Source organism: Vulpes lagopus, chromosome 11, assembly GCF_018345385.1.
Source record: "Vulpes lagopus strain Blue_001 chromosome 11, ASM1834538v1, whole genome shotgun sequence".
Classification (NCBI taxonomy): Eukaryota; Metazoa; Chordata; class Mammalia; order Carnivora; family Canidae; genus Vulpes; species Vulpes lagopus.
The window spans coordinates 73,447,146-73,460,448 of NC_054834.1; the positions used below are offsets into that span (position 1 = coordinate 73,447,146).

Consider the following 13,303-nt stretch of genomic DNA (forward strand, 5'->3'; position numbering starts at 1 on the left):
ACACGCCCCTCCTGCCCCCGCGCGCCCCGGACACGCCCCTCCTGCCCCCGCGCGCCCCGGACACGCCCCTCCTGCCCCCGCGCGCCCTGGACACGCCCCTCCTGCCCCCGCGCACCCCGGACACGCCCCTCCTGCCCCCGCGCGCCCCGGACACGCCCCTCCTGCCCCCGCGCGCCCCGGACACGCCCCTCCTGCCCCCGCGCGCCCCGGACACGCCCCTCCTGCCCCCGCGCGCCCCGGACACGCCCCTCCTGCCCCCGCGCGCCCTGGACACGCCCCTCTCGAGAAGGCGGCCCGCAGGGCGGGGGCAGGTCCCGGCCGCCGGGAGGAAGTGCCCTGCCCGCGGCTCGCAAGCAGAGGGGCCGCCGCCAGTGCTCCGGCGGGGTCTCGGGCCATGGAAGCGGAGCCGCCGCTCTACCAGGTGGCGGGGGCCGCGGGGGCGCAGGGCGATGAGGACCGCCTCGGGGTCCCAGACGGGTCCGGGGCTCCGGTGAGCGGGGACGGGTCTATGAGGGGGTGCAGAGCGCGGGGGCCTCCCCGGCGAGGGTGAGAGACAGCCCCCTAGGCGGGCCTTGCGGGGCGCGGGGGGCCGGGCCGCGGGTGCGGGGAGGGGGGCACCCGGAGCCTCCCCGGCCGGGGTGCGGTGCGGCCCTGGGGCCCTTGCCCGCGTGCGAGCGCCGTGCGTGCCCCGCAGCTGGACGAGCTGGTGGGCGCGTACCCCAACTACAACGAGGAGGAGGAAGAGCGCCGCTACTACCGCCGCAAGCGCCTCGGCGTGCTCAAGAACGTGCTGGCGGCCAGCACCGGCGGCATGCTCACCTACGGCGTCTACCTGGGTAGGCGGCGCGCCCTGGCCCGGCCCGGCCCCGCGCGGGGGGCGGCCCCGCGGGCTCCCGTGCTAGAACCCACGGCTTCCCGCCCCGGCCAGGGGAGGAGAAACCTTAGGGGCCTCTTCCCCCCTTCCTCTTTCACTTCCCCAAATGACTCCTAGCAGCTGCTGCTGCGGCCCCAGCACGAGTCAGGGTCCCTGTGCAGTGTCCCTGATTCCCAGCACGAGCCTTCGTGAGCGTGCGGGCGGGGACTGGGTGCCCTGGGCAGGTAAGCTGCCTTCCAGGTCTGGAGCGCTGCACGTGTGTGTGTCGGAGGGGTGGGTGCTGGTGTCAGGGGTGAAGTGAGGCGAGGGTCTGGATTCAAGTCGCTGTCGCTGCCGCTGACAGGATGCTTGCTTGGCCCCGTCAGGGCAGCCCTCTCTGTTCTCAGGGGCATTGGAATCTGGGACTCCTTCGGTGACAGGAGGTCCCTTCAAGCTCGTGTGCCAGCAAGTCAGGCTGCCCCCTCCATGCCTGCTCCCTATCCCCAGGCCTCCTGCAGATGCAGCTGATCCTGCACTATGATGAGACCTACCGCGAGGTGAAGTATGGCAACATGGGCCTGCCGGACATTGACAACAAGATGCTGATGGGCATCAACGTGACCCCCATCGCGGCTCTGCTCTACACACCTGTGCTCATCAGGTGCGAGGCTGCTGTCCACAACAGGGCTGATCTTCAGATGTTGAAGGGGCATAAGGGCTGTTGGCCCGTGGTGTTCCCAGGGCAGGAAGCTGGGGAGAAGCCTTGTCTACCTGGTGGGGTGAGAGAGAAGGGGAGAACCTGCGTTTGGGGAAGGAAACAAACTTCTCCTCAGGGCATATGTGCATGCGACAACAGAAGTTCACTCCTGCTCCTTTCCTCAGCTTGCCCATGACCCACATGGCATTGTCTTTATGCCTGCCCCCCCGCCCCATGGCCTGGAGCTACAGTGAGTGACTTTTGGGATCAAGGCTGTGGACTCTCTGGAGAGAATGTGACAGCCATCAAGACCCAGGCTCCAAGTCCAGCCTTATCAGCTGTGGTCAGTGTTGAGGGATACTTCTCACTGAAAAGGAAGGGCCCCGCAGGTGCCCCAGAGGGTTGACCCTGGACCTGAGCCTTGGAGGCATCTGTTCCAGGCTCCTGGCCAGTGCATAATTCCCCTCGACAAGTACCCTCCCCACCAGGAGGTAGGTCTCTGCTCAGATGAGACCCAGAGACTAGCCTACAAATTAGAGGAGTTTTAGTTCCTCTATCTTAAACCAAACCCCCAAAACCAACCAAATAAGAAACAAACAAAAAAACCCCTCCCAACCCAGAAAACCCCAAACTCCTTTAACATAATTGTACAAACAGTGTTAGAATCATAACTGAAATCAGAAGAAACAAAAACCTACCCAAGCCCTCCAGTAAATCAGCTGTTCATCATCCCACCAGCCCATATAGGTAACATTTATGTCCTTATCACCAGAGCATGTGCAATGTTCACTTTTCCTTTTCTTTCTTTTCACTGTGCACATCTTGGCCTGCTCCTCAGTCTTCACCCCGAGGACCTTATGAGGGTAGCATCTTCTACCTGGGTGCAGGTAGTGCAGCTCAGAGTTGGACATTCACCTTCCCCCCTTTGTGCAGATTCACTTTGAGCTTGTAGCTCTTCTCCATTTTTTAAAAAAGATTTTATTTGTTTGAGACAGAGCAGGAGCAGGGGGAGGGGTGCAGGGAGGGGGAAAGGGAGAAGCAGACTCCCTGCTGAGTGCCCAGTAGGATACCGGGAGTGCATCCAGGGATGCTGAGATCATGACCTGGGCTGAAGTCAGAGGCCTAACCGACCAAGCCACCCAGGCACCCCTAGTTCCTTCCTTCTTAAAATTAAGAAACAAAAAATTGCTATAAGTTTCTAGCAGTGGCCTTAGCAGATTAGAGGTATATGAAAGGCTTTACAGCTTTTGAATCACCGTGATAATAACAGCTAGCTTTTATTTTGTTTCCAATGTGCTAGGCACTTTGTAAATGCTACCTCATGCCCTATAATCCGAGGTAGGTGCTCTAGCAGACAGAGAAACTGAGACATTCAACAGCTTGCCCACCAGGCCCCACAGGCAGCACCTGGCAGTCTGAAAGTTTGAATCCCTTACCCCAAGCTTGCCCCTTGCCCAAGCTACTGGACTTCTTCTCTTTTCTTTTCTTTTTTTTTCTTTCCTTTTTTCTTTTCTTTTCTTTTCTTTTCTTTTCTTTTCTTTTCTTTTCTTTTTTTTCTTCTTTCTTTCTTTCTATTTCTTTTCTGGACTGATTTTCTAAAGGGCCATGCCAATCTGCATGACCACAGGTTGTGTGCATCATTTTTTAAAAGCACAGCCTCACAGCAGTGAGGGTTAGTATTTTTACTTTTTGCTCGTTTACTCCATCAAGATGTACAGTACATTTTTTGTGACTTACCCTCCCCAAAATAGATCAGAGTGGGCTGCCTGTCTGTTTATGCCATGGCAAAATATGGATAAGGACTAGGGCCCTGTAACTGAAGAGAGAGTAATTGTATCAGAAAATTAGGGTTGTTTGTCTTTGAACTTCCTGGAAACCAAGGCAAAGAAAGGAACTAATGGGCACAAATACTCAAAACACCCCAAAGCTCCTGGTAGTGGTTTTCAGCTTGACGAGCCTCCATGCCCTGAATGGGCCCTCATCTTGTCACCACCTTTAAACACCGTGTGACATTTTCTCAGAGTCAGCAAGGCTGTAGTCCTAGAAGCCAGTGGGGCAGAAGCTTCCCAAATGACTACAGCAGACTGCAAGAGCGATGGGCAGGGAGGAGGTCCTGGGCCTGCCTCTGACCCTTCTCAGGTCCTAGTTTCCTTGCCCCAGTTTGGGTTGTGTTCTGGGTGCCCTGACGTCCCAGCACATGAGAGTGGATGGAGACCAGGGGACTGGCCAGCCAGCCCAGATCACAGATGACGGCCGGGTGTGCCCACAGACCACTGACTTGTGACCGCTCCCCTCTTATCTCCTTCCCTTGCAGTGGCCATGAGAGGCTTGTGGTTTGGGTTCTGTGCCCATATTAAGCGGTGAAAACCTGAGTGTGTGGATACAGGGCTTTCCTGAGACCATCAGCAAGTCCACATCTCTGCTATTTCATCTTAGGGCCCCTGGCTCCAAGGCCTGGGATTGCTCCCTACCTCACACCACCTCATGAGCTGTGGCTACTCTGGTTTCAGGCCACAGTAGTCTCGGTAGGCTCATGGTCCCAGCATCCTTCCCACTGCCCACAGGTTTTTTGGCACCAAGTGGATGATGTTTCTGGCTGTGGGCATCTATGCCCTCTTTGTCTCCACCAACTACTGGGAGCGTTACTACACCCTTGTGCCCTCAGCTGTGGCCCTGGGCATGGCCATCGTGCCACTTTGGGCCTCCATGGGCAACTACATCACCAGGTGAGTCTGGTGGGCAACAAGGTGGGAGGCTGGAGACCTGGCTGAGTCTCTGCTGCATTGCCAACCTTATCTGGGGGAACTTGGGCAGCACTTCCTGCCTTTTGGGTCTCAGTTTCCCCATCTATGAGACATAGCCCTTAGCCCTGGGTGCAGGAAGCAGAGACCTGTTTAGAGAATGGACTGGGGGAAGCTTTCTCTCCTCTGTGGTTCAGGATGGCTCAGAAGTATTACGAGTACTCCCACTATAAGGAGCGGGATGAGCAGGGCCCCCAGCAGCGCCCGCCTCGGGGCTCCCATGCACCATACCTCCTGGTCTTCCAAGCGATCTTCTATAGCTTCTTCCATGTGAGTACCACCTATGGGGCCACTGAGGGAGGGTATTCCAGGACCACATTCTAGTTTTTTCATCCCTCTAGTCCCACTGCCCTTTCTTGAGCCCACATCTGGTTATTTACCTTTAGTGACTGAGATCTCATCCCCTCCCTGTGCAGAAGAAAGTCCTCCTGCATTGGGTACTCCCTCCTGCCACCAGGCTGCCCTGGGAAGTGGGAGGGCTCCTGTTCTGCCAAGGCTGCACCCAGACCCCTTCCAGGTTCTGTGCCCCTACCTGGTTCTGAGCCCATGCCAAGCTGCTCTCCTGCCCACAGCTGAGCTTCGCCTGTGCCCAGCTGCCCATGATCTACTTCCTGAACCACTACCTGTATGACCTGAACCACACACTCTACAACGTGCAGAGCTGCGGTTAGTCCTCATGGGGTGGGGTCCCCAAGGTTTGCTTGCCCCTGCCATTGAGTCATCCAGCAGACACTAGGCTCTTAAGAGCACCCAGAGAGGATGCCCTTGCCCGCAGGTTCAGGGCTGAGAGCCTGGTGGCCCACAGCTCTCATGGGCACAGCATAGGGCCCTATAGGAGTATGCAGTTAGGACATTAGACGTAGTCTGGTGGGGACAGAGTGCATCAGGGAAGGCTGCCTGGAAGAGATGCCATCTGGGCTGAGGCTTCTGGGGATTCTCTCTCAGTGCCATGCATACCCTCAGAGCTCAACCACAGCAGGGTGAATGTATGGGGTTGTATGGGGTGGTGGGGGGACTGGCGGCCCCCCTCCAGCCTCCAGGCACTAGAGCATGAAAGGGGGGAAGGTGCTCCTCTCCTTGCCGCTGGTCTAGCCCCAGCGGCCCTCACCTCCACACTGCTCCCCAAGTGAACCCTTCCTTTGCAAGCACTGTCCTCGCCCAGCACCTCCAACTCTCCCCTCCACCTGCCCTCCTTGCTCCATTTCTTTGTGGTTGAGTTGACAGTGTGCTTGATTCCCCGTCCCCACCCGCCTCTAGGTACTAACAGCCAGGGCATCCTCAGTGGCTTCAACAAGACTGTTCTGCGGACGTTACCACGGAGCGGGAACCTCATTGTGGTGGAGAGTGTGCTCATGGCGGTGGCTTTCCTGGCCATGCTGCTGGTGCGCCCGGGATGGGGTGGGGCGAAGTCAACGAAGTCTGGGGACCGAGGCAGGGAGAAAGGGGTGCGATCTGGGTACGTTGCTGGCAGCCTGGGCAAGGTTATGGCTTGGAGTCCTGGTCTGAGCTGGGAGCCAGGCCTGAGCCATGGGGAAGAGGGTCTGAACCTAGGACCCAGGCCAGAGGCTTGGGACTAAGCCTGGATTTGGAATCCCAGAGGCCAAGAAGGGTTAGAGAACCAAGCCCTGTCGAGGGTGGAGCTGGAGACGGGGTCCGAGAGACTGGGCTGTGGGCGGAACCTGAGAGGCCGAATGAGGGTGGGGGCGTGGCCACCTCCTGGAGGCGGAGCTGGGGGTAAGGTCGAGGCCTGTGGGTGTGCCCGGGGCGGGGCCTGTGCTCGGCGGGTGGGCCCGGGCTCAGCTCGCGGGTCCGCAGGTGCTGGGGCTGTGCGGCGCCGCCTACCGGCCCACTGAGGAGATCGACCTGCGCAGCGTGGGCTGGGGCAACATCTTCCAGCTGCCCTTCAAGCACGTGCGCGACTTCCGCCTGCGGCACCTCGTGCCCTTCTTTATCTACAGCGGCTTCGAGGTGCTCTTTGCCTGCACTGGGCTCGCCCTGGTGAGTACCGCCTGCATGGTGTCGCCAGATAAAACACAGGGCTTCCAGCTGAATTCATATTTCAGATGAAAGATGAATAGGTTTTGAATACATGTCTTAAGTATGTACAAGGGCGTCCCAGATATTCTCCTCCCTCTTTCTTCTCTTCCCTGGCTTCCCCCCAGCCCTCGCCTTAGGCAAATTATTTTAAGCTCTCTGGGCCTCGGTTTCCTTATCTGTGAAGTGATTCCAGTAAAGATGCTTATTCCCAGAGGTGCTATACAGTTGGGACGGAATGAGGCCCATAAGCGTGTGATTCCATGCCAGGCACAACCTTGGTATCTGGACACTGTCAAAGCCTTTTCTCTAGTCTGTACCTTCAGAACCTTCTCATGCACCTTGGAGGGAGTTCATGAGGGGGCCCAGGGAGGACAGGGTATGACCCAGAGACTTCAGGTGGGGAGGGCTAGAGCCTGGGCCAGCTGACCCCTAATACTCACCCTCGTCCATCCCCACCCCACCCCCCCAGGGCTATGGTGTGTGCTCAGTGGGACTGGAACGCCTGGCCTACCTCCTTGTGGCTTACAGCCTGGGCGCGTCAGCCTCCTCAATCCTAGGCCTGCTGGGGCTGTGGCTGCCACGCCCGGTGCCTCTGGTGGCTGGGGCTGGCCTGCACCTGCTCCTCACACTTGGCCTCTTTTTCTGGGCCCCTGCACCTCGGGTCCTGCAACACATTTGGATCCTCTACGTAGCAGCTGTCCTCTGGGGTGTAGGCAGTGCCCTCAATAAGACTGGGCTCAGCAGTGAGTACACCCATGGGCACTGGGATGGCGGGGGACCCTGTGGTTACCTCAGGGTGGTTGGGGAGGAGCACAGAACTTCCAGGGACAGACGTAGGACACCATGGGTATACTGGGGATCTGTTACGGTGGAGGTAGGTGGGGATCCCTGTAGACACTCCAGGAGTGGAAGGAAGTTCCATGGACTACAGGGACAGATGGGGAGGGCTGTGGACACACAGGGGAGTTGCATGCCATGGACATCCTGTGGACACCCCAGGGTGGGCTTGGGGCCTCATGGACACTGCAGGGTTAGTGTGAGGTCTTATGGCTACAAGGAATAGGTATGGCGCTCTGTGGGCACCCCGAGGGTGAAAAGGGGTCAGCTCTGAAAAAACACATGGGGAATACTTTGCTTTCATACCTATGCCCACCTTGGCATAGTTTTCATGGCACTGGGAGCAGATTGCTGCTCCGTGCTCTAGGGAGCATGGGCAGCAGTGGGTGAGCCTGTCCACACTCCAGGGTGCAGTTGCAGACAGGGCCCTTTTCTGGAGAAGAGCTGGGAGCAGACATGGAGTCCCAACACCAGTCTGCCAAGTGGCAGAGTCCAGGCCCTGAGTCTGGGTTGATGGGGTGAGAGCATTGGCCAGTAGAGCTCTGTTTGCAGAAAGAGGGGAGGGTCAGAGTTCAGCTGTGTGATCCTCTCTGCCCACAGGTAGGCATATGCCAGTGACACATAGCTGGGACATGCAGGTATTGCTCTTCAGGTCTTCCACACCAGCATCTATTCTGATAGGCCAGTGCTATTAACAGTTTTGAACATCACCCCGGAGGTGTGGTGTGGTAGGGCATGCCCGCTGTGGGCAGGGCAGGGGCTGACTCAGGTGCACCCACCATCAGAGAGTCAGGCATCTGTACTTGTCATAGGGCAAGGAGCCCCAACCCTGGGCTGTACTCTCTTGGCTGTTGCTCAGAGGCAGCCAGCTCTGGGCAGCATCCAGCCTGGGTAGCTTGGGCCCACAGTAAGTCTGGAATTGGGTCTTGACCTGGCATCCCCTTCTGCCTGCCCAGCTCTGCTTCCTGTCTCTTTCTTCTGAACCGTGGAGGCTCCATGTCCCTTCACAGCAGGCCCGAGGGGTAGAGTCACACTGCAAGGCCTTAGGGTAGGCATGTTAATGTCCTGAGTGGCAGGTGAGGGTACAATTTGCCAGATGCTATATGGGCTTTCTCACATTAAAATCACAGAACACAACATAATATGTGTCATCTCATTTTACAGATAGGAAAACTGGCCATGGGGACTTAACTTGCCCTGAGTCATCCATAGAGCCAACATTTGAAACTTCATCTCTGTAGGAATTCTCTGCACTTTATAGTCTTGGGAGTAAAATCTGTGTCTCCTGACTTCCTATCCAGTGCTCCTTCTTTCTACCGCAGGGAGGATTCCTTGAGAAATAGTTCAAACCTCCCAACTTCAGGTTTGATTCACAGAAAGCTTGTTGCTGTAAGCAGTTTGCCCCCCCTGAGCCCTGAGTGAGGAGTAACAGCCCTCGAAGGCCTGGCATTATGCATCTGTGCTCCAAGAGAGGCCAGGATATGATTGCACATTGAGCTTGCCACTTTTGAGGCCACACATGTGCCCCAGAGTGAGGCCCAACTCTACCTCCCAGCAAGGTTCCTGTTCGTGCCTCCACTCAGCATCCCAGGCACCATAACAAACCAGGGCTTCCATGAGGGGGCAGGCCAGGACCTGTTCACAAAGGCTTTCTGGGAGCTCCAAGGCCAAGGGCTGAGATCAGCCCAGTGCTGGGCTTAAGGTGGGTCGCAGGTGGGAGACCAGCCACTCTGGGCTCCAGATGACACCTCTCCCCTTCCTGTACTGTCCTGGTCACCTGCAGCACTCTTGGGAATCCTCTATGAGGACAAAGAAAGACAAGACTTCATCTTCACTATCTACCACTGGTGGCAGGCAGTGGCCATCTTCACCGTGTACCTGGGCTCAAGCCTGCCCATGAAGGTGAGCCTTAGTGTTGGGAGGAGGGCCTCTGGGGCGTTAGCAACCCACGTGGCAACCCCCAGGCCACAGATACTTTCTGAGTGCCCACTGTAGCCTCACAGTCCCCAAAGGGCTCCAGTCTCCAAGGTCTGGTCCTATGTCAAGCCCACTGAGTGGCTCCTAACCCAGAACCTTCTTACTGCCTCACTTGCCACAGCCCTTACAGTTTACCCATCTCTGAAGAGGTTCAAGTTTTTCTTTCCTTGTGGGTGCTCCCGCCCCGCCCCCGCAGCCACCTTGTGGGTAGTTTGATGACCTGTTCACCAGGGGTCAACTCTGAGCTGAGTGTGGGAGAGGCTTTCTCCCTTCCTGGCCTGCAGGGGGGGGCAGGCTGGCTTCCTCTTGTCCTCCGCTCCCTCCCACCTACTGGTGGGTGGGTTTAGCAGGTCCCACCAACATAGGATGAAAGAAATAGAATCTTCATTGGAAGATGAAATAGAATAGAGGGGCTGGCCCGCGGGTCCCCTGCATCCCTGTCTGTGCCCTCAGGCCAAGCTGGCGGTGCTGCTGCTGACGCTGCTGGCGGCGGCGGCCTCGTACCTGTGGATGGAGCACAAGCTGCAGCGGGGCCTGGTCCCGCGCCAGCCCCGCATCCCGCGGCCGCAGCACAAGGTGCGCGGCTACCGCTACCTGGAGGAGGACAACTCCGACGAGAGCGACGCGGAGGGCGAGCACGGTGGTGGCGGCGGCCCGGGGGACGGCGTGGAGGAGGAGGTGGCGCCCTCGGGGCCCAGGCCCTGCCCCGAGCCAGGCGGCCTCGGCCGCCGACCCTGCCCCTACGAACAGGCCCTGGGGGGCGACGGGCCCGAGGAGCAGTGAGGGGCCCAGCCGGCTCCCCGGCCTCGGTTTACCGCGTCTCAGGTCGGGGGGGCCCCTGCGAGTGCACCATCCTCAGGAAGGACCTTCTCCCCGGGGCGCACGTTCAGGAACCAAGCCTAGGCCTGGGGCTAAGAGACAGCACAGCCGACCCCCCTCCTCCAGGGTCCACTCCCCACAACCACACCCAGGCCCGAGAAGTGTCGGGGTCCTCTGCAGAGCCACCCCCCAGCCCCGCCCCAGCGCTGCCCTCCTGCCCGCTCTGCAGATGCACCACCTTTGCACATCCTATCCCCGCGGCCCGTCTAGGGGCATGACTTTTTATAGAAAATGAGAAATAAAGAGGTTTTGTATTGATTGTCCTGACTGGGAAATGACTGGGGGTAAGGGGAGCGCCCCAATGTGTGCCTGTGGAGCCTGCTGGGCCACTGATTTCGGACCCCTGGACTCCCGTCAGTAGGGGCAGAGGGGATGATTGTCTGAGCCCAGGTGTACTTGGCCACTGTCCTCTCCCAGCTATGGCTTCAGCAGCTGTGCTCATGAGAGACACAAACCCCCTACAGCCTGAGGGTGCCCCTTTCTCCATAACCCCAAGGGAGGGACTGAGACCACACTGGACAGGGTTTGAATGCCTGGGTAAGGACAGGTAAGAGGGCCACAGGAGGGTCATGGAGTCCGTGACTGTGCCCCAACAGATCCTCTCCTGGGGCCACACCATTCCTCACTCCCCACACCCCCTCGATTCCTGAAGACCAGGTCGGGTCCACACCCACTTCAGCATTAGGTCTCTCAGATTCCACCACTCATAGACGGTGGCTCTCCTTCCTCCTTTGCCCTTCATGGACCTCACTTGAGTTTCCATCTAGGAACTCCTAGGGGGCCCTAGAACCAGGCTCTGTGACCTCAGGCAAGGGCCTGGCACATCAGAGCCGCAGGTGCCTTCTTGGTAAAGTCTGTCTCTGTAAATCAGGAGTGTTTGAAATTGCTGAGTGCCATAGCTCCAAGGTATCCAAGCCCTGTAGGTAACTCACAGGAGTGCAGAGGACCTTAAATTTTCTAAAGTTTGGAGGCAAATAGCATACCATATATCTGTCCACCCCAAGCAAACTGCTAGGTCTAGGTGGCTCACAGGTTCAACATTAGATCACACTGCATTCCCGTCATGTTATAGCTCTGAGAAGCTAGGTTTCCTGTGGTTTGGGGGATAAATGAAAATCACCATGGACCAGGAAATGAAGCTGGGGAATCCAGTCTGATTTTGAAGTGTCAGGAGCTTGCCACCACACAGCCGATTAGTAAGTGGTAGTTTTAAAGAATGAAATAAAAGTACTGAGTTTTTTCCCTACTTATGTGCATTTTATTTCCTAAATGACCACTAGGTTGTTAGAACATATTATTTGGACCTAAGGTAATTGGTTAACAGAACTATTAGATATTTCTTTTGGCCAAGAAGCGCTGTGGAAAATTGCTGAGGCATCAGCAATTCAGGGCATGTCAGGACCTGAGAATGTTGGGCACCCCTTGGGTTAGCACAGGGCTGGCACAGAGAAAGCCCTCAATGGATATCAGCTATTGTGTATCTGTCGCAAGTCCCTCACTGGACTTTGGGGCACCCCTTGCCCAAAGGACCAGCTGCATTCTTTCTGAGCCCAGTACTAGGGAAGGTGAAATCTATGTTTTGTGACTCCTGAGAAGGGAGCCCCCCCTCCCCAGGCCAGTTACCAGGTTGTCTTTGGCAGATTCTGGGGTCCTGCAGTCATGAAGGACTGGGAAGACGGCAGCTCTAGCCAGGGCCACAAGTCCCCTCACCCAGCCCTCCTAGCAGGTGGTCTGGATGCTCAGGCAGTTAAATATTGGAAAACTTCCTCCCTTACACTCAGACTTTCACTGACAAGCAGACCAGAAAGTGTCACATCATGTGACCTGTAGTCCGGGTGAGTGCCAGCACTGCCTTTCTGGTTCCCTATCAGTTCCCTATCAGCGTGGAAAGGAAATTTCTCTGGCAGCATGTGTCACAACATGCTTCTGGCAGGATTCCAGCTAAACTCCAATCAGAGCTAGGCAATCAGACATTTCGATAGTAAGCCTCTGAGGGCAGGACTGGGTGCTCTTCAGGGGAGTGTGGGCCGCAGGATGTGCTGGGCAAACATGGAGACGGGACAGGAACAGGTCTACAATTTGTCAGAGTCCAAAGTCATTTCTAACACCCATTTGAATACTAGGTAAAGACTCTGATGTTGAACAGATGGGAAGGTGGCCCAGGAACATGGAGCAGCCACTCGAGATGGAAGCATGGTCTCTGATCACGCTCCTGGTGGCAGGTGAGTTCCCCATTAGTAGACTTCACACACCCCCTTACTGCTCCAGGAGCATGGATGAGACCCATACGCTGTCATATGACAGTCAACACACACCCAAATGTGTCAGGCAACACATGAAGGCAACAGGCAGATACACATTACAGGTACTACATATGTGCTCACACACATAACAGGCCACACCCATGACAAACGACACACAGTGCACCCAGGACAGGCAGTGTAACTGCTCATGGCCACAAATCCCAGCAGGCTGGCCCTTTGGAGGCAGGGCTAATTGAGCCATGACATGCTCCACCCCTCGGGAGCTCCAGGTCCGATTGTAAGCTATGACATTGACATTGATGTCATGTCCCCTTGTCTCTATCAGCTCTGGATAAAGTGGTGGGGTGCAGTTTCTGGACCCCTGAGTGGAAAGAAGATCAGACTGTGTCAGGGCCATCACTCCTCTGACTCTGGTCGCCACCATTGCTTCAAAAGTGGTTCTGTGATTTTGTCAATCTGCACCAAGAAGGTTTTTATTTTTTATTTTTTTTTTTTTCAATTTTTTTATTCATTTATGATAGTCACAGAAAGAGAGAGAGAGAGAGGCAGAGACACAGGCAGAGGGAGAAGCAGGCTCCATGCACCGGGAGCCCGATGTGGGATTCGATCCCGGGTCTCCAGGATCGCGCCCTGGGCCAAAGGCAGGCGCCAAACCACTGCGCCACCCAGGGATCCCCTATTTTTTTATTTTTAAAGAAGATTTTTATTTATTTATTTTAGAGAGTGTGCTCCTGCCCACGAGCAGTAGAAGGGGCAGAGGGAGAGGGAGAAAGAGAATCCTCAAACACTCCCCACTGAGTGCAGAGCCCCATCTTGGGACTCGATCCCAGGACCCTGAGGTCATGACCTGAGCCGAAGTCAAGAGCTGGAACTTTACTAACTGAGCCACCCAGGTGCCCCAGGTGTCTGATTGATATTCTCTCTCTCTCTCTCTGCCCCTCTCCCTACTTGCGTGCAC

The 13,303-nt window shown here is 56.7% G+C and overlaps 1 protein-coding gene across 2 annotated transcripts; it reads left to right on the forward strand.

The window, feature by feature from the left end:
* Positions 1-298: 298 nt before the first annotated feature.
* Positions 299-10,340, forward strand: UNC93B1 (unc-93 homolog B1, TLR signaling regulator). Of its 2 annotated transcripts, none has more exons than XM_041723480.1 (11): positions 299-490; positions 695-836; positions 1,361-1,514; positions 4,115-4,276; positions 4,489-4,621; positions 4,924-5,017; positions 5,609-5,733; positions 6,167-6,349; positions 6,858-7,131; positions 9,009-9,127; positions 9,656-10,340. In XM_041723480.1, exons 1-11 carry the CDS (start codon positions 395-397, stop codon positions 9,983-9,985), a joined length of 1,812 nt encoding a protein of 603 aa, XP_041579414.1. In that variant the 5' UTR covers positions 299-394; the 3' UTR covers positions 9,986-10,340. The 2 variants fall into 2 exon arrangements, with proteins under 2 accessions (XP_041579414.1, XP_041579415.1); XM_041723481.1 differs by having other exon boundaries at positions 310-421.
* Positions 10,341-13,303: the final 2,963 nt, after the last annotated feature.